This window comes from Rhamphochromis sp. 'chilingali' (genome assembly GCF_963969265.1).
Source record: "Rhamphochromis sp. 'chilingali' genome assembly, chromosome: 7".
NCBI classification, from domain to species: Eukaryota; Metazoa; Chordata; class Actinopteri; order Cichliformes; family Cichlidae; genus Rhamphochromis; species Rhamphochromis sp. 'chilingali'.
In genome coordinates this window covers 20922736-20942808 of record NC_137934.1, presented here as the reverse complement: position 1 = coordinate 20942808, position 20073 = coordinate 20922736, and the positions used below count along the sequence as shown (strand labels likewise).

General features: G+C 40.7%; 1 protein-coding gene across 2 annotated transcripts in view; it reads right to left on the bottom strand.

Annotated features, from left to right (window-relative positions):
* The window catches only part of LOC308400067 (SLIT-ROBO Rho GTPase-activating protein 1-like), a 40201-nt gene extending 22537 nt beyond the window's left edge, over positions 1 to 17664 (bottom strand). For both annotated transcript variants that reach the window (XM_080887556.1, XM_080887557.1), the window contains exons 1-3: positions 17224 to 17664; positions 2174 to 2369; positions 368 to 422 (exon numbers count right to left, since the gene is read on the bottom strand). In XM_080887556.1, coding sequence (XP_080743682.1) covers positions 368 to 422; positions 2174 to 2369; positions 17224 to 17290 — 318 coding nt within the window. In that variant the 5' untranslated portion in view covers positions 17291 to 17664. The remainder of the gene's footprint in view (positions 1 to 367; positions 423 to 2173; positions 2370 to 17223) is intronic.
* Between the last annotated feature and the right edge of the window lie 2409 nt (positions 17665 to 20073).

Below are 20073 nucleotides of genomic sequence, written 5' to 3'. Positions count from 1 at the left end.
GAGGGCTGTTTGGTGCATGAGCTCACTCGTGCAGGTCAAAGTTAAGAGGGAGGCAGTTTTTGATGTATTGAGATACAAGTCTCTCCAGACATTTCATGACTACTGATATAAGTGCTATTGGTCTGTACTCGTTTAGACTGTTGATGGCTTGTCTCTCTGGGACAGGAATTGGGAACATGTCAAGGAAAGATTGAAAGGATTGAATAAAACCTCTAATAGTTGGTGAGCACAAGCTTCAGCCACTTTGCTAAGTACAAGATCGAATGCAACAGCTTTTCTTACATTTAACAGCACATGCCTCATTGTATATTCATAGCTCAGAGATTTCAAAAAGACTTTGAGGAGATTCACAAAACCATAAACTAACCTGATTTAACAGCAAATACCAACAGTTGACTGGTGAGAGCAGATTCTGGTCCTTTCTGGAAGAGGGAAAGTGAGAGATGCCTTAAACATAGCAAAAACACTCATTTATACAACTTATATGTGGATTATTAAAACTGTGTGGAGAGGATCATTTAGATAAAAGATAAATGCATTTGAGTTCAAGCCCTTAATATCCACTGTTGGCCTCTTCTTTTCCGTTAAGTAGCTATCCTATGCTTCATTGACAGATAGTAAAGGTTTGAACAAACTCCCCGGTAAACACATATATTAGATCAGTGGTTCCCAAACTTTTTTTGCTGGGCCCACCTTTGTTTTACAAGAAAAATGTTTGCGCCCCCCCACCACCCGCACAAACACATCCTCCAACCACACACATCCATATTTTGTTTTCAAACTCCATTGCGGTTTATTTCACACCTCAAACATTTAGTAATCTGTTTCTGATGTGAAATAAAAATTTATTTTAAAATTTATGTGAAATAAAAGTATTTAAAGATATTTTGTGCTTCATTTTAAGAAATTTTCTATCAACAGCCTGTATTTGAATGCAAAATTCTGAATCGTATTTTATTTTTATTTATATCATTACATCATTACTTTATTCATGACCTAAATGTATAACGTCCAAATACCCAGGTGCCGATGTATGTTATAGGATATATAACATTTTTTAAAGAACAGAGAGCAGTAACTAAAAAAAAACACCAATGCCTTTTTCTTTTTCTTTTTTAAATGGGGGCACATGAGGACCAAAAATAAACAAATATCAAGAAAATTGGCAAAGATAAGAAAAAATTATAAACCTATAACCAACAAATATTAAATATCTTAATATTGGAAAAGTTTTATTAAATTTGTTGTATTAAAATACATTTAAAGTACCTCGAGCAAACATACTTATTCTGAGTGGAACTTTTCAGAATCATGTATATTCAATTATTTTATCATTGTAGCCATTAATTATTTTTCTTATTTATATATCACTGGGAGGTTTTATATATATTGAAGTAATTTATCTGCAAAATAATAACTTACTATGTGGTTAATCTTATTCTGGAGGGGCAAGAGCTTTAGCTACAATGCTAATAGAAGCTATCAAGCTTTTTAAAAAGCCTACTTAAAACACTTTTCTCCATAGTTTTAAATGTTTCTTATTGATGTGAAGTGCTATAAGGCAGCAGTCCCCAACCCCCGGGCCTCGGACCGGTACCAGTCCGTGAGTTGTTTGGTACCGGGCCGCGAGAGTTGAGGCTCACATGTGAAATGTATAGTTTTCAGGGTTTTTATCGGTTTTCAGCGTTATTTTGTTATCGTTTTTATCGTTTACTCGGTTTTCCTTGGTCTTTTCACGTGTGTTATGAATAAATTTTCTTTTTTTCGGTACCGGTACTAGTTTTATTTTGTTGTATTTATCCGCGACACCTTAAAGGCCGGTCCGTGAAAATATTGTCGGGCATAAACCGGTCCGTGGCGCAAAAAAGGTTGGGGACCGCTGATATAAGGGATTATTAAAATGAATTAAAATGAATAAACTTGACTAATATCTTTGGTTCAAAAAAACATGGGAAAGTAAGTAAGTAAATTAGCTTAAGCTTAGGCTAACAGCTAGCAATAACCAACTCAGTTTTAAAGCTCCAAAAGTTATAAAAAATGAATATTTATGGTAAAGTAAATCCCTGATATGTCCCCTTTCAGTAAATACATTTTTGTGTGTTTCATTTAATACACAAATATGTGCCCCCCGAAACATGCAAACATGCATGCGTACTCAGGTAAGCAGGCCTACTTGTATTGCTGATGATCTTTCGTGCTGCGTGTTTTGGCCATGAACCTCTCGGCTAGCTTCTCCAGGTTTCTCGAATACTCTGTTTCGATTTCAGCCTTCTTCCTGAAGAAATCCTGGAGGTCCTGAAGCAGCTGGACCCGCATCTCTGTCTGCTGCTCCAGACAGCGCTGCTGCTCCACCAACTGGGTCCGCACATCTGCACACGGATAATTAAGAAAAAAACAAATATACTTAACGAATATTTGTTTTCGCAATCGTTTCTGTCCGCTGGTAAGTTAGACCTAGTTGTGTGGAAAATTCATAAATATATATTAATACTACATACACCTATACAAACCAAAATGAAGCTTGAGACTTGGCGACTCTTCCAGAGTTTTACAGATTAAAAAGAAATCTGTAGGATCACCTTCTTTTTCTCAAAATTAAAAACATATCATAGTGATGCTGATGTAATGCAGTTGTTACATCATGTTGTTTCTGTTGGCTGACTTTATATAAATAAAAATATAATAAATATAAATACATATGTGAACAAAGGTCTGACTCTTCACATCCTTCACATTTAAAATAATCAGACATTCAAAGACCGGAACTGTTGATGCTGAGATAAAGCAGCATTTATTTTAAATAATGAACACATGCAGTGTCCAGGAATTAAGCTAAACTGAAAATAAGGGTTGCAGTGATTAACTGGAGATTGCCTGAACTCCAGAGCAGTGTCTGCAGAGACCTAGACGTGAGATCAAAGATTGCATCATCCTGCTCCAACCACATCCTCCATGTAGCATCACCTGCCTTAACCTGCTCTGCACAGTGATTCAAGCCACTGGATGGGGCAGACTCAAACAAAGGAGTATCACACTGAAACCATCAAATATTTTTACATAAATTTATCTTGCACCATGTCACTCCTGATTCAGAGTTTAATATGCAGATTATATTCTATACTTACTGTAGTAAATGCTTTAAAATGGTTTCAGTGATGGTAAATTTGATCACAGATTTGTCAGTCTACCAGCCACATATGTCACTGAACTAGAAGTGATATACTACTGAGCCCACTTTGACCTTGAGACTGATACAAGCAGTCTAAAAACAACTTCAAAAGAGAAAATCGTGATCCCAGGAGGACATGAGCACACCAAGACGTGAACAGGTCAGATTTAAATAGACAGGCACTGGGTAGCAGCTGCTTAATGATCATCTAATCAGTTAATTTGGTCAACAGAGAGGCAACCACTGAGAGACAACTCTTTTTTTCTTTTATCCCTTTCATCCAAGAGAATGATTTAAAAGTGTACAATGCACTTGCCCTTTTTTGTAAGCTCAGCCGCTGATATTCAGCCGCTTATTTCAGCTTGGATTTCCAGGAGATTGCTTGTAGTTGTGGTTGTCCTCAAAATCATTCAGCTGCCTCTGCAACAGTTCTTTCAGCACTGTTTGCTGAACGCTCTCTTTAAAAGTGGGACTCACTGGAGAGGCAGCTCGTTATTGCTTTATTGTTTATTTGCCACAAACTGGGCCTGTATTTGCAGAGGAACGCCTTTTATATGTTATTAATGTTATTAAGAGAACACAGATTTCTCCTGCAGTGAAAGAACAAAGTCTATCGCTTAGGCAACCGCTACAGTCAAGATAATGAGTTTAATTGATAGGTCTGGTTCTGGTTTAACATGCTAAACTGCAGCATTGATTAACATTGCTTAATTTTCCTATTCTTCCTCATCTTCACTCTCTTTGTCTGTTCTACCTCGTGCAACTGCTGATGAAGATGATGACCATTTTTCCTCTGAGGAGTCACCTTGGACGACATCCTGTGACCGCATTAAAATTATTATACCTAAAAACCCACATTGCAAGCACACACAAACACACACTTTGAGTCCTACAGCGTGGTAAAGCCTGGCTGCATGCTTCACTGCTCGTGCCATTTCAGAGCTCGATCAATCTGCAGCAGCAGGAAGAGCGAGCACAGAATACACAGTAACTCCACCTGTCTCTCTCACACACACAAAACACACACACCAATCCCAGGGCTCTCTATCCACTCCAATACCTGTTGTCTTGGCAACCACACACTGTGTGTGAACCATGTGATGAGGAAGGTGAAGACAAGAGCTTGCATCTGCCGCATCGACACACACACACACACACACACACACACACACACAGGGGTGGAGAGTTTTATAGACTGACCATTTTTCTGTGGAAATCCATAAAAACATGTGCAGCAAGCAGTGTGTGTGTGTGTGTGTGTGTGTGTGTATTGATTCTGGCATTGTTTGATGTTGTTTGCTTACTAATTTAAAATGGCTGCCATCTCACGCTGCTCTCACACATTGTGTTGAGCCGCAACAATTTCATATGAATGAATGTCTGCTCCACTGCTCCGAAGCTGCTTCACATCTTACCCCGGGCAGGGGGGAGAACACTCTGTTCTGATTGGCCCGATGGATCAGCGGTTTAATTACTTCTTTAAGTTGGTGTCGATGCCACGTTCACTATGTGTCCTTTAAACGCTAATTATGAGCAGCCAAGTGGAGAAGAAAGGTCTCTAATGTGCTATTCCGGGTCTAAGACATCGGAAGTGTGGCGACGGGGAAACAAGCTGCTACTGAAAACCATAAATGGTTTCATAATAATAACAACATATTAGATTCTGGTCTGTTATGTGGATTCATGTCTGGCTCCAGAAGGGGGCCACAATTTCCTGCTTCCAGATGATTTTATCCAGCACTAGATTTCAGAATTTCACTTTCACGGAGGTTTTTTCAAATGGAATTCCAGGATTTCTGGGCAATGAGGGGAGATCCAGGAAGTGTTGGAGGGATTATACAGCTATCCTGGACTGGAAACAGGAAGAAGCAGATGTGGATTATGCTGAAGAGAATATTTTAGGAAGCCTGCTGCCATTATAACTTTGGATATGTGGAAGATCATATGATGCTAAGACTCATATCAGATTATCTATGCTAATCTTGGGTTCCTGGTTTCAAAAATAATGTCTATTTTGTTCCATCATGTCACATTTTTTCACAAGTGGCAATTCTAAACACGGGCCAGATTTCACTAGCTGGGACTACATTCTCATTTTAGGTTTGACAGCATTTCTAGTAGGTGATGGCAGATGGCTTGAATAGAGACTGAGGTTTGGGGGAGGCCTCAGAGGGGACTGGTAGTGTCTCCCAGGCCAGACAGATCCCCAGAGAGGGCATCCCCTAGAACAGGGGTTTCCAACTCCAGTCCTCGAGAGCTACTGTCCAGCAGCTTTTAAATGCATCTTTGTTCCGACACACCTGAATCAAATGAATGGCTTGTTACCAGGCCTTGTTGCCAAACTTGATGGCATGCTGAAGAGGTGATCCAATCATTTGACTCGGCTGTGTTGACAGTAGCTCTCGAGGACTGGAGTTGGACACCCCTGCCCTAGAACCAGTAATGCTTGTATGTTACAAAGGTTGAAGACTGTTCCAAAAAATATGACTGGCAGGCAGGCAGGTTTGATAAGCAACGATAAGCAATCATTTGCAATGATAAGCAACCCGTGACCTTGATGGGGTGGTCAGGGATTCCATTGAGTGGCGCATGTGCTGGAAAAATTTGGAAGGAATGGCAGGAGAAGAGATCAGAAGAAATTCTGGACGATGACAGACATTGATAGAGGAATAGCGATGCGACTCAACTCTTAACAGAAACTCTGCTGCTGGGCGCATGCTGGGATTTTTGATGCTCCAGGTAATGACCCAACGGCTTGTGAAGAAATGTGAGTTTGTCTTGAAGTAGCTGTCCTGAATGACTGTGTCCAGGAGAGAGGGTTTAAGTGATGCTAGTGAAAGCATTTGAGAAGTGAAGGTATGCCTTGAGGAATTATGCACACTGTGGAGTCCGGATCTCCTAAAAAAGAGGCGCAGCTTTTATTTGTGTGAGAAAGCAAGAAAATAGGGAGCAATGGCAGAGAAACTGACAACGCAGTGCCAAGAAAAGTTTGCTGCTGTTTACTGGAAAGGAGGGATAGTGGAGCAACAAACTGGCAACCCGGTGCCAGTTTGCAAATGATGGACAGATGGCAGAGAAAGAGAAAGTTTGTCCCTCTCTCTTTTAGGACATGTTGTAACTGGGCTACTGTCCAGCCTGAAACCTTAATGGAAGGATATTTTCGAGTTTCGAGTTTGTCCTCTTTAAATCGAGTTTCGAGTTTGAGATTTGAATCTGCCAAAGGAAGGGACTGAGATACTTGGGTCGAGGCTTAGAAAAACCTCTTGGCTTCAGGGACCAAATTTTCTTTTCACAGACATCATGAGAAGGATATTCTTTCATTCTTTTAAATGGATTTCAGTTAAAGTAACATTTTTAAACTACAAGGTGGGCCATTTATATGGATACACCGTAATAAAATGGCAATGGTTGGTGATATTAAAGTCCTGTTTGTGGCACATTAGTATATGTGAGGGGGCAAACTCCTCAAGATGGGTGGTGACCATGGTGGCAATTTAGAAGTCGGCCATCTTGGATACAACTTTTGTTTTTTCAATAGGAAGAGGGCCATGTGACACATCAAACTTATTGGTAATGTCACAAGAAAAACAATGGTGTGCTTGGTTTCAACGTAACTTTATTCTTTCATGAGTTATTTACAAGTTTCTCTTTGTTCACAGCCATTGACATGTCGAAGAGGTTAACACGTGAGGAGCAGAACAAAATTGTGTTGATATCGGGTGAATGCAGTAACCGGGTCATTGCAGCAGATTTCAATGCAAGACACCCTACGAGACCACCCATCTCCCATGCTACAGTTAGCAAACTGCTTGCTAAGTTTCATGAAACTGGTTCCAAAATGTGGACGCAAGAAAGCCCACAGCGTAGCACTCGCCACATGTCACTGGAGAGTGGCATTAGTCGAACATCCCTTCGGCAGATATTAGCTACTCACAAATGGCACCCTTACAAACTCCAGCTACTGCAGCATCTCAACGAGTATGACCCAGATCCCAGAGAATAAAGTTACGTTGAAACCAAGCACACCATTGTTTTTCTTGTGACATTACCAATAAGTTTGATGTGTCACATGGCCCTCTTCCTATTGAAAAAACAAAAGTTGTATCCAAGATGGCCGACTTCTAAATGGCCACCATGGTCACCACCCATCTTGAGGAGTTTGCCCCCTCACATATACTAATGTGCCACAAACAGGACTTTAATATCACCAACCATTGCCATTTTATTACGGTGTATCCATATAAATGGCCCACCCTTTAGTGCCAAATCACAACAACAGTTCTCAAAGTGTTTTATATTGTAAGGTACAGACTCAACAATAATAAGAAAAACCCCAACAATCAAACGACCCCTTTGACCAGACACTTGGTGACAGTGGGAAGGGAAAACCTTCTATTAACAGGAAGAAACCGCAAGTGCAACCAGGCTCAGTTGAATAACTGCAGTCACTTTTCACCTGTGCTAGTTGGTCATTCTGTTCAGTTAAATGAAACCTTTGAAAATATACAACTATGCAGAGAAAAAAAGGGCAGTGTTAGTAGTTATTGTTTATTATGCTATTACACTGACCGGTTTGAAATTTACCATTTTTGAAACCTCAAACTTCATCATCCTTTTGAAAGCAGATGTGACAAACAAGGAGAAACCCAGCGACACTGCACGTTCACACAGCAGCAACTTGTTAATCATACACCTGCCCCACCATATGATTAGCAAGTCACTACCATATGAGTCACACCGTATGAGTCATACACCGCTTTACTCTATAAATGGGACCACATTTTACAAAAGGAGCATCATTTTGTGTTCAATAAGACTTGAAACTAGACAGCACCAGTGTGTTTGATGGGCTACACTCCCATACATCCCACTATATTGCAACTGAAAGAAAAACAACTGGATTCTCGCCAGACTGAACATTTTTAAAGGATAGGACTTTTTATTTAGAGGTAAATGTAAGCTGATGCAGTATTTATTATTTATAACTGTTTTGTGCAGTCGTACATTGAAATGAGAACATACGACCATACAACCACATTTCTATCCACTGATTTATAGTAGTAATTATTAATGGCAACGACTGAAATATATAATTAGAAAAAAGGGGTTTTGTGAGTTTCAAGTGGTTGTTGGTAGCTAACTTTAAAAATATAGCCTTTTGAAATCAGATGATTCTTAGTGACAGTTTTATAAATACAAAGCCAGATTTGATTTAAGAGCTCACAAACAGAGTGACCTTCACAATGTGATAATAAAATATTAAAATAATGTTATCCAACATCTAACTTTGAAAGTTTTAAATACTGCAATATTCAATTTATCCAACAATATTAAACTTTCATTATTTACTAGTTCGGGTACAGTACAAAGTAGGAAATGTTTAAGTTAAGGGTCTATAACATAAATAATATAGATATAAATATAATATCGACAATAAAAATCAAAACTTTTCTGTTATTTTTAAATGTTATCTTTAGTTATACACACTCACATATGTTATCACCATGCACACACTTTCTCGCTACTCCAACACCAAACACTGAAACATGATGCAGTAAATTTCTTTATTTCATTAATAAAACAAACTGTAGGAGGCTCTTTCTTTGCTCTTCTTGGAAATCCATTTCACACTTTCCACTGGGATTTCTGATGCCACATCAAAGAGTTCAAACGCTAACTCTGCCTCCAAAATGATGTGAGACTGCGTCTTTACACAAACGTGCATCAAAGGCAGTGATACGACCTTTTGTTGAGTTAAAGTCCTCCTTGGATTAAAACTTAACTGCAATCAAATTTAAATAATACAAATATTAAACAATATAAAGACGCATTCAAGATGAACTATCAATTATTTTTATTTCTGTTGTACCTTTTGTTGAGTCTGAAAGTCAAAATCAGAATCAGTCCAGCTAATTTAACTACAATTTGAACCTGGAATTTTATTGCTCATTTAAAGAATAATTTTTAAACATATACATAATTTTATATGTTCATATTTTTCTAAATCCCACATTCCCCTCTGCAGTCCATCTCAAGCTTTTTACATGAAATTTATTCATGGTCACCTGATTTGCTAGAGGCACGGCCAAATTTTATAAATTCAGTTTTGATCAACACGTGTACAGAAGCCCTCTGCTGCACAGCTGAGGCACCTGCAGAATATTTCAGGATTATGTCAAAGTGACTCGATCAGTTAAGAATTGATTAAAACAAGAGGAGCTAAGGTGTTAAATTTTAGCTGTGCACAACCTTTAGCAGCTAACATCTTCGTATAGTCTTCTGTGTTACACTTCTGCTCTCCTGCTTTGCTTGTTTTCTACTCCAGTCACCTGCCTGCAGTCATATGACGTCCTGCTGTGACGAGCAACTTCAATGCCACGCAGTCTCAAGGAAGAAGACCTTACAATGTAGAACATGGCAACTTTCCACATTTTCAATTCCAAACTCTCCTTTTGCTTTATACATCTATTAACAGAGTTCTTCTACTGCAAACGAACATTGAGGCAATTTACAGTAAATTCCAGGATTCCAACCCTGCAATCCAATCCATGTAAGATTTATTTTCTAAACGATAACTGTACTTGTTTTTGTGAAAAATGTCTGATATGTGTTTGAAATGGCAGCAGAGCACATTGTCTGCTAATCAGAAGGTTGCTGGTTTCATTCCTGTTAGATAGACCGCAAGCATAGAAAAAAGTGCTTGTATGAATGTGTGTGAATGAGCTTCAAGTGCTCACGCAGAGTAGAAGAGCCACTTATAAACAGAAATAAATAAAAAAAGTATCTAAATTCAACATTGGTTTTGTAAGTAATGAAAATTGTTAACTAATCTGTTACACTACTTATTATATTCCTTTCACAGTACTCTGTAATGTGACCTGAAATGCACTGTCACATAATCACCAGTTAAGAATATTAAACTAAAGCTACAGTCCCACACACTGACGTAAATCCGGATCCGAATGAGGACACACAGGATCTTTCGTTTCTTTGAACACAAAGCAAAGCTGAAAACTAGCCCAAAGACACTTCAAAGCGATCGCCACAGAGATTCTACCGTGGAAACAGAGACCGGTACAAATGGAGGCTGCAGGCCTGACTGCTCATCACTGCCTCTGTTATGCTTATTTTATGGTCCTGTGGTTGTTTCAGTCTGGGGAGGTTTTTGCCAACAGAGATAAGTTCACAAACACGCTCTGTGCCAGTCCTCCAGAATCCCAACTGCAAATTTCTCAACATGGATGAATGTAGTTGTTGGCAAGTGGGCAAGAAAAAGGAAAGGAGCGACAGTGGAGTTCACCAGGAATGTGAGACGCAGGAAATAAACACCAAAAATAAAAAAGTACAGCATGGAAATTTCAAACAGTGGCTAAAGAGGAGATTTTGTTTTTAACTGTTGCTCTCTGTATGTTATAACTTCGCTATTCTCCACGGCTGGCTTACAGACCAACAACAGCTGTAGCAAGAGTGGCCCACAGACCAGTCGCAGCACATAGTTCATATACTGCCTCCATCAACAACTCTCTGCAGGTAGACCGGCAGCCCTTAACTGCCAACACTAAAGCATAATTTAGCTGTTACCCGTTGAAGATCAGGCTCTGGCTGCAGGACTGGGGTCCGCATGCAATCCTTACATCACTCATGCTTTCAAGGCGACCCCCCCCCCCCCCCCCTCCTTTTTTTCTTTTTTCAGCATAAGTAACAGCATAATTGTAACTGTAATGTGATTACTGAATTTAGAACAGTACCGTTACACTACCATGTTACTGAAAATGTAATATGACTACAGTAACGCATTACCGTGTAGTGCATTACACCCAACACTGTTAATCAATGAGCAAAAAAAGTGGGGCTATTATTTTGGTGATATTGCAAAATAAAAATCAACAAATCCAGATTTGTTCCAAAATTAATCAACATAAGACCAACTACATTAACCCTTTGCATTAAACCACATCAGTTAAGAACAACTTCTTTTAATATGTAGCAGTAACAGGAAGTGGGCCCCTTTTACACTTGTGTGGAACGGTACTGATCAGTACTGTGAGGCAGTGAGGCTGCAAAAACAGCCGGACAATGGAAGGAAATTTTGGAAAAAAATGACGGACGTTTCTGAAAAACTGCAGAGAACAATTTAAGGTAATAATAATTTTTTAAAAAGCCAGACAACCCTGAAGAAAAATCTTTAAAACCAGCCAATACCAAAGAAGAAGGTTGCTTGAAGAGAGTATGATAATTAGAAACATTCCCATCTCAGGTTATATCAGGCAACACTGAGTCTATTCAACAATGCAACACAAAGTTGTTTTACAAGCAAAGATTTAAAAGGAGGGTACAATCTGGTTTATTCTAAAGAGAAGAACACAAAGCCTTACTTTGTCTAATATGACAGGAAACTAAGTGTTGTTTGGATTATTTGCATTTTTGACTATAATCAGTAGATCTAAAAACCAAACACTTCGTGATGAATTAACAAAAATGTCCTAAAGAAGATGTCTGTGTTTCTGTCTGTTTGCTTTATAGGAATACAAAAATATGAGGCTTGCTTTTGCAGAAGAGAAGGAGGATTCAAACAGATCCACCGAGGAGGCGAGATTATATAAATGAAACTTCTTGGCTGGGATCACAGTCAACTGAGAGTGAAAGAGGATATCCGCCGTGCGTACCTTTTGATCTCTGAAATGCCTCTTCTTAGAAACCTCCTCGCGTGTCCTCGTAGCACCCCGACGACTAGACTCACCCTCTTTGATCAGACGAGCTACAGTCAGCGCAGAATAACGTAGTAAAACACTGACAAAGGGGAAAACATGCAGGAGTTACCTAGAGTGTAAAGAATTTGTCTTGTTAAATCTGTGGACTGATTTGATCTGAAAGCTCCCTGGAGCTCGTTTTATTCCTTTTGCACCGGGGATGGCGTGCTCGGGTCATGCACAGTCAGAGGTCAGAGCACAAAACCACAAAATAAGAATGAAGTGAATGTATAATTATTGATACATCCATTTTATTTGTTCAAAGCGACCTTTATTAGAGTAATAGTCAATTTAAATGCTTCTTAATCGCATGAAAACTTTTACGTTTGTGCATCTACACACCATCAGCATCATCCTAAATTTAGATTACCTGCGTCTCTGTTATGGAGTCCTGGATAAAGTTAAGTGAGATTAATTTTTAATCACCTTTGTTGCTCTGTGTTTGTGAGATTAGAGCATGGACGAGATCCCAAACGGCTGAGAATTGAAAAACAAATAAAGTAGAAAAAGACTGGTTTATGCACAAAAACCTGCCTTTTTAGTTAGTTTATTTAAAATTAGGACTTTGTGTCAAAGAACAGACCTGCATTGACCCACAAGGCTGTCTTTGTCAACAAACAGAACAGAATACAACATATTTTATTAAAAATTCAAGTTTATGTTTGAACACTGAAAAAAATCTAAATCTACCAGTCGTCACAGTTTTATATGGAACAAAATGAAAAAGTACTGCATGTGCCTGCAAATGGTCATGTACAATATACAATAATAATAATTTTAAAAATAAATCAGCCAAGTGAAATGACTCATTTTAGAAAAAGGGGCTTTAAAAGATCTTCATATTTAAAACTGGGCCACAGTAGTCTGTAGGTTGGTAATGGCTTACGTACGTTAAAACGATCTCCAGGGGCTTTATTCAGAGTAACAGCCCTTCTCGGTTGGTCTCCTTTCTCATCCAGAAGAGTGTGTTCAGCTTTGGCGAACTGGGTGTTTAACTCACTAGGCTCAAAATGGAGAAAGAAGCTAACAAGTAAATCGAATAAACCCTACTGTGAAAGCTTTGGAAAAGTGATGTGGAAGTAAATTGGTGCATGTGTCTTGACTTAATTCTGTGGTTTCTCTCTACCAGCTTCTCAAACACTGAAGATTTGTTTTGTAACACAATAAAATGTGAACTATTTTGCACTCTGAGAATTTGCAATGCGATTTCACCATTCTATACATTTTAGAGACCAAATTACTCCTCTTTCTGTTTCCAGTTGGCTGACTTCCTCTTTCTTGTGTACTTCCTTAAAATGGCCGAAGACATCTTTCAGATGGTTGATGAGGCTTTATGAATTATTCTTCAAGAATTATTAATCATGGCGACTTTTATCTATCTTGACCCTTTCTTTGTTAATTTTATGGAGAAACCTTTTCTGTGCAAAAGTTGCATTCGCATGAGCTTTCATTATGTGCTTCTAAAATTGGAGGCACTCAGACTTGTTTCATGCATCTGTGCAGTAATGGCGACCTGGCAGTGAGAAGATCATGCCAGCTTCAACAGGCGCAGTGAAACCCTGAAATGGCCTTTAGGGAGCTATTTGATTGATCATCATTCTGCAGCATGATAATGAGCCTCACCATCCAGCTAGTCATAAAGAACTGAACTACCTTCAGCTACAAAGAGTCCTACTACTGATTTTTCAGGCACTCATAAGCTATTTTCACACATGAACTCTGGAAAATGGCTGGACAATCTGGTCAATAAAGCCCAATGTTGTACACAAAACAGGACAGAGCCCACTTCATGCTGGTTCTCAATACTGGAAATGCTGAGCAGTTTCATTCCAGGCTGTTTTCCAGTCAAATACCTGCTCTATTCTTATTTTACTGCAACTGGACATCACAAGAACTTTGTGCAAGAGAGCTGGGAGGTCAAAAATGGTTTAATGTTCAAACGGACTGTTTAAGAACAGCTTTGGAGTAGGACTGGAATGGCACAAACAGACTGAAAGCTGAGTGTTGTGAGTTCTTTGTGTGAAAGATCCAGACACTAACAGTAAGAAACAAAAAAGAGCTAGAACGAGTAGTAGTACCATCGACATTCTTCTGCACTTTTATACTGTTGTGGTGAAATCTGGGAACCCATTGATTCAGTCTGGTTACTGAGCATCTTGGACTAATAGCCAGTGTTTCGGGACTTCCAGGGCATAAAGATCGCGATCCAACACACAAAGGTGTAAGCTCTACAAGTAGAAATTTTATTCTTTTGGAACATCAAGCGTGGACATCGCCTGTCTGGACCGAAACTTCCTGCCTGTTAATAGTTCAACTCTGAATGCAGAAAAATATTTTTAAAAGGGTTAAATCCTCATGTGATAGTTGGCAATGCTTTTGATATCTTTTGTCACCACATGGATAGCTTACCTGCATACACTGATATCTCGCTCAAGCAAATCAAGACAAACAGCTACAAATACGAAATTTCATGCATCATCTAGAAATTCTGCATATTCTTCCGATTATAGAGAGTAAGTGTAGTTCAAAAAGGGTAGGAGAAGGCAGGAGGAGGTTTACGACACCATCTGACCATGTGATGTGCAGCATCAGTGAGGTTGAGCCACCTTCATGTCACACTTAAAGGAACTGCTCGGCCATGAAAACCCATGCAATGAAGCTCCCGGCACACGTTTTTTTTGTTGCTGATGTTAATGTCAGAGAAGGCTTAAAACTGCGTAGTTATGGAGTCAGCACAACTCCGCTCTGTAACTTTACCTGGTCTACATGGCCTGAACTAAACAACGCAGAAGCACTGGAGATGCTTTGGCCCAAGGTGTACCCTGCCTCTTGTCTTATTACAGATTGGAGAGGATCTGGTCTTTAAGGACCCTGAACTGAATAAGAGCTTAAGAAAAATGGATGGTTCCTGTCCCTGGAGCTATTTGTACTAAAACTGCTATCTGGGTGGGGATCTCTAACCAACATATTGTCCCTATAAAGTAAACAACATGCTGCTAAAGCTGACATTTTAATACATTCATATCAGCAGTTTTGTATTTCAGACTTAGCTCTGTAGATACAGGAAAGTGGATGGTGCCAGAGTATTTACTGAAAGGTTTAAGATCTTTGCACAGATCAAAGAAATCTAATTCTTTAACAATATGCTGAACAGTTTTCTGCCTCTGCTACCGTCTCTTCTATCGCACACTGCCCTGAAAATGCAGAGACAAAACTGCTGCAAGCCCTCTGTGCTGACCTGCCGAGCACCTTGAAAAGTGACTTTGTGCCATTATCCTTCAAACCATCCTCACGCTTGCCGTCCTATAAATACAGCATGTGTGAGCATGATGTCAGAAGAACAGGAAGCTCACGCCGTGGTTGTTACCACGACAACCAGGTTCAAGGACACAGGGGCAGAGTAGTGCTGGATCATCATTAAGAAATTCACACACAGATGAACGTACGTGCACGGTGATCGGGGCCTCTCATTTGGCACTTCAGAGCATTTAAAGTGAAGAGTCACTTCCTTCCCTCTTCTGTAATTATTCACCTGTCTGCCTGTCTGTATGTTGGTGTGTCTGTCCTGCAGGTATGCAGATGTGAAGTTACTAATCAGCTGCGTGCAGGCGCAGGCAAAAAAAAAAAAAAAACCCAAACTTGCAGCCGTTGCAGCAGGAAACACTTTATATCTGCCTCTCCTCTCCTCCTGCAGAGCTCCTTTTTTCCCTTTCCCCCTCCTTTTTCTCATTAAAACGTTCCTCATCTCGCTCGTTCAGCCAGAGGAAGCGTGACACGCTGGAGATGAGGTGACGGGGTGAGTGTGCTCAGTGCAGTTCCAAATATGTATTGTCAGCACTGTGCATAATCTCCACCACTACCTTTACATCAGGCTCAACTCACCTCAGTGAGTAGACCCCACCTCCCCAGCGGCAGCAGCCACCTCCTGTGTATACATTACACACCACCTCCTGCATCCACCAATCAGGAGGCAGAGCAGGGAGGCAGACTTGGAAAGCACATAGTTACAATGGTGGATCTATACGTTTGGCTCTCGGCAGGAGGCGACAGGGGCACCGAGATAGTCGGCCGTCCGGAGAAGGAGGAGCAGCAGGGGGCTTTATCAGAGCGGTCATTATGATGCAGGGCATCCCCGAGCGCGTTCTGGCAAGACGCCAAGGCGAGGGCACACAAACACAAGCAACCACAAACAACACACAGTCACACACACACACTCCACTCTTGGGGGCTGTAATGGCCACTCTCCATTAAATGTAATCACTCAAAGTCTGTGTCGATTCATTGGAAAAGGTATGAAACACACACACACACACACACACACACACACACACACACACACACACACACACACACACACACACACACAGGGCAGAGGCAGGATTCTTGAATGAAGGTGCTTGGATTTTGAACATTTCCAAAGATTCGGCATGTGATTGAGGTGAGAAAACATGAGCGGCTCCTTTTAAAGCGTGGGCGTAGGTGACAAGTGAAGATGGCAGCCTGAGTGTGAGGAGCCATGTGGAGCTGCACAAAAATGAGATGCTGCTGGCATTTTGCAGGCGTTTGAATGAGGCTGTTAAAAGGTCAGACATTTGGAGGTAAAGAGGAACACACACACAAACACACAGACGTAGACACAGGTGGATTTTGGCTGATCTCCCATCATCCACCCTGCTTCATGAAATGAAAATGAAGCAGCTTGTAAAGAGCTTTTCATAAAAGGTCATTTGACTCGCCCGCCCCATCGGAGCAGGGATGGAAGGAGGAAGAGGAGGAGAGGGGGTTGTCCCACAATCATGGAAACCACTATTTAAGAGTTTTTCCCAATCATCATCATCACCTGAGCGTGTCCCTGGGGTATCAGGTGCACACACACGCTGCTGCAGTCACAGTCTCAGAGGAATACAAATACCAGACAGCCACTTGCCTCAGATCTGAGCGTAAAACCACACACACACACACACACACACAGACAGTGGGTGAAAAAGATCAAGAGGATCTGCAGAATACATACACCCCTCTTCTTCCTCCTCCTCCTCCTCCTCTCCCCCTCAGGCGCCATGCAGCACTCAGGATGAACCCAGAAATCCTGACGTCTCACGGTGAGGTGTCAGCTCCCCTACAAACACACCCTGCACGGGACTCAATGCATGAGCGGTGAACGTGCTGGCACACAGGTGTGTGTGTGTGAGAGAGAGTTTAACGTGAGCATGCAAAGGTGAGAGAAAAAAGGGTGGGTGTGACAGGGAGATTTAGGTGCAGATGCGCGTGGAGATGTTCACACATGACGAGAAATCAGCTTACCTTTCACATGGCTCTCGTATTCAGCAAGGATTTCTTTGTCCTTCTTGCTTTTGTTTGAGTTTGACATGTCGCCACAGCGCAGGTGACTGACCGGCAGGTAGACAGGAAGAAGAAGAAGAAAAAAAACACACAAGAAGAACAAGAAGAAAATTATTTCCCTCCGCGTGCACCGCCCGAGGCTTCACCCGCAAACATGCTCGGATCCATCCAGTGCCGCAACAACACAGCCAGCAGTGGCCCCGCACCTCTCCACGCTGAGGAGCAGCAGCAGGAGGAGGAGGAGGAGGGGGGAATCACGCACACTCAGAGAGAAATTACCCACTCGTGACCGCAGACGCCGCCGCCGCCGCGAGGACGAACAACCAGCTGATTAAACTTGGGAAAAAAAAGAAAAAAAAAAAAAGAAGAAGCCCGACTTCACCGCGTGCAATCACACTCGCGCGCGTGCACACGCATGCACCGGTCTGCAGGGAGGGAGGAGCGGGAACACGCCCACTAGGTAGACGTGCGCTGGACCACACACGCATACGCGCGCGCGCGCACACAGAGGGTCGAGTGTCCCTGTTTAAATGTTATCCTCACCCCGCCGTGACCGGCACGCGCAGACGCACCAGCCCTGCGCGCGTGCAGATAATTCCAATAAGGGGGGAAATAAATAAATAAATAAATGAAATGCCGGTGAGGAAATGGGTGTGTCCGCGCGGTAGGCGGAACCGGAGGTATGATTGACAGCTTCGGCGGCCAGTGAGTCAGAGAGAGAGAGAGAGAGTGTGTCCAGGAGCATCTGTTAAAGAAAATTACATTCAATTTTTTCATGTTTTATTTCTCCAATTCAGTAGTGCTAAATCACAACAACAGTTGCCTCTGGGTGATTAATATTGTAAGATAAACCCCCACAAAAATACAGAAAAAACCTCAACAATCAGATCAGTGAGCACATGGCCACAGAGGGAAGGAAAAACTCCCTTTTAACAGGAAGAAACCTCCAGCAAAACCAGGCTCAGGGAGGGGCAGGCATGTGCCGTGACCTCTTGGGGGTGTTTAATCTTTCTATTTAAAATGATATAACAACAACAATAATAATGAGCTTATAGCACTCTGTAAACTCCAGAGAGCTTCACCAGCAGGATAAAACAAACACTGGAAGACAGTCAACTGTGGACAAAGTAACAGAAAAACACAGAAAAAGCAGTTTGAAGGAAGTCAAAACTCAAATAAAATCAGGAGGATGTTTAGCTTCCGACTGGGCCCCTGGAACAGACTAGAGACCTCTGCGGTCTGTACAGGTGCATCTGGCACTGAGAGGTCTTTGTTGTATACTGATAAGAGAAACCTGTCTAAAACACTACGTATCTCTGCAGTCACCGTCAAAAGAATTTCTAAGATGACAAATACATGAATGTATGATTCTTTGCAGGAGATCCACAGAGGAAGTAGCCAACAGGCTATAATTTCTGTTTTTAAACATAAGTAAAAAAAAAAGACTTCACACTCTTTCTGCTGCATTTGGACTGTATGAATGGAGCAGCGTGATATCAGCTCAGACAGAAGCCGCACAGCCTTTTAAAACTGAGTTTATGGTTATTTGACTCCACCTGCTGGCTGTATTTGATAATGAGCTTCACCAACAGAAAGCGACTGTAAAAATAATTCTTGCAAGAATCAGCCAGTTGTCCCTTCATTTTGACTTGAGAGAGAAATCCACATAAACATTGATTAAAAACGCAAGAATATACACTCTATACAATGTACAAGTACACTAGAATAACAAATCGGGTTTGGTGTCTTATTCATTTTATTTAATGTTCATCATGTTGATGTGCATGATGGATTTACTAATATTTAATTTTCGATTATTTAACACAACAAATAGCTTAAATAAAGCAAAAGAGCTCAATTAAACACAATAAAAAATCACAAAATAAAACTGCACCATAAGGAAAAATTTACAAAAGCGAAAGAAACACAATTAAATAGAAAATGCTACAAAGTTGAATACAGTACAATAAAGTGGCTCTTTTTCATGTTTTGCTGTTTTTGTACTTGTTTAATTAGCACTAGGTGGCAGCAGAGTGTCTCAGATCTGCTCTCTAACAGCTCCACAGTCGAACAAGAAACAAGAAGTCAGACCAGCACAGTCCTGAGGTTCACTCACTTTTTTTCACAAAACTGACCTCCAAATGAAAACAAAATTTAAGTGAAAACAAAAATATTTCAGAACTGTGGGGTTTATTGACCAAATGGAGACACAGGACGATCCACAACATAAAACAAACAAGAAACAAAGAGTTTTTCCAAGTATTGTTTTGTTCTTACATCTTCTACGTCTCCTAATCACTAAAAGTCATTTAAAGGTTGTTTGTGAACATTTTAAATTTCTGTGGTAGTTATGCCTCATTTATTGTTCCTTTTGTGGCTTTTTTTTTACACCTCTGTGGTTGATTGACATGTGTTTTTGTTAGTAGTTTTGCATCTTTTTGCCATTGTTTCACATTACTCTTGTTATTTTGTGTGTTTCTTTTGTTTTCCTTCATCTTCATGTTGGTATTTTATGCTATTCAATTCAATTCAATTCAGGTTTATTTAGCCCCAAATCCCAGCACGAGTCACCTCAAGATGCTTACAAAGGTAGGGTAAAAAGCTTAAATTAGTGGAGAAAACCACAACAATCAGATGACCCCCTATGTGCAAGCACTTTGTGATGATGAGAAAGAAAAACTCCTTAAAAGGAAGAAACCCCCGACATAACCAGGCTCAGAATGGGCCAGCCATCCACCATGAACAGTTAGGGGTGAGGGGAAAAAGAAGAAAATAAAGGGAGACAGAACAAAACACAGACGAAGGGAGAGA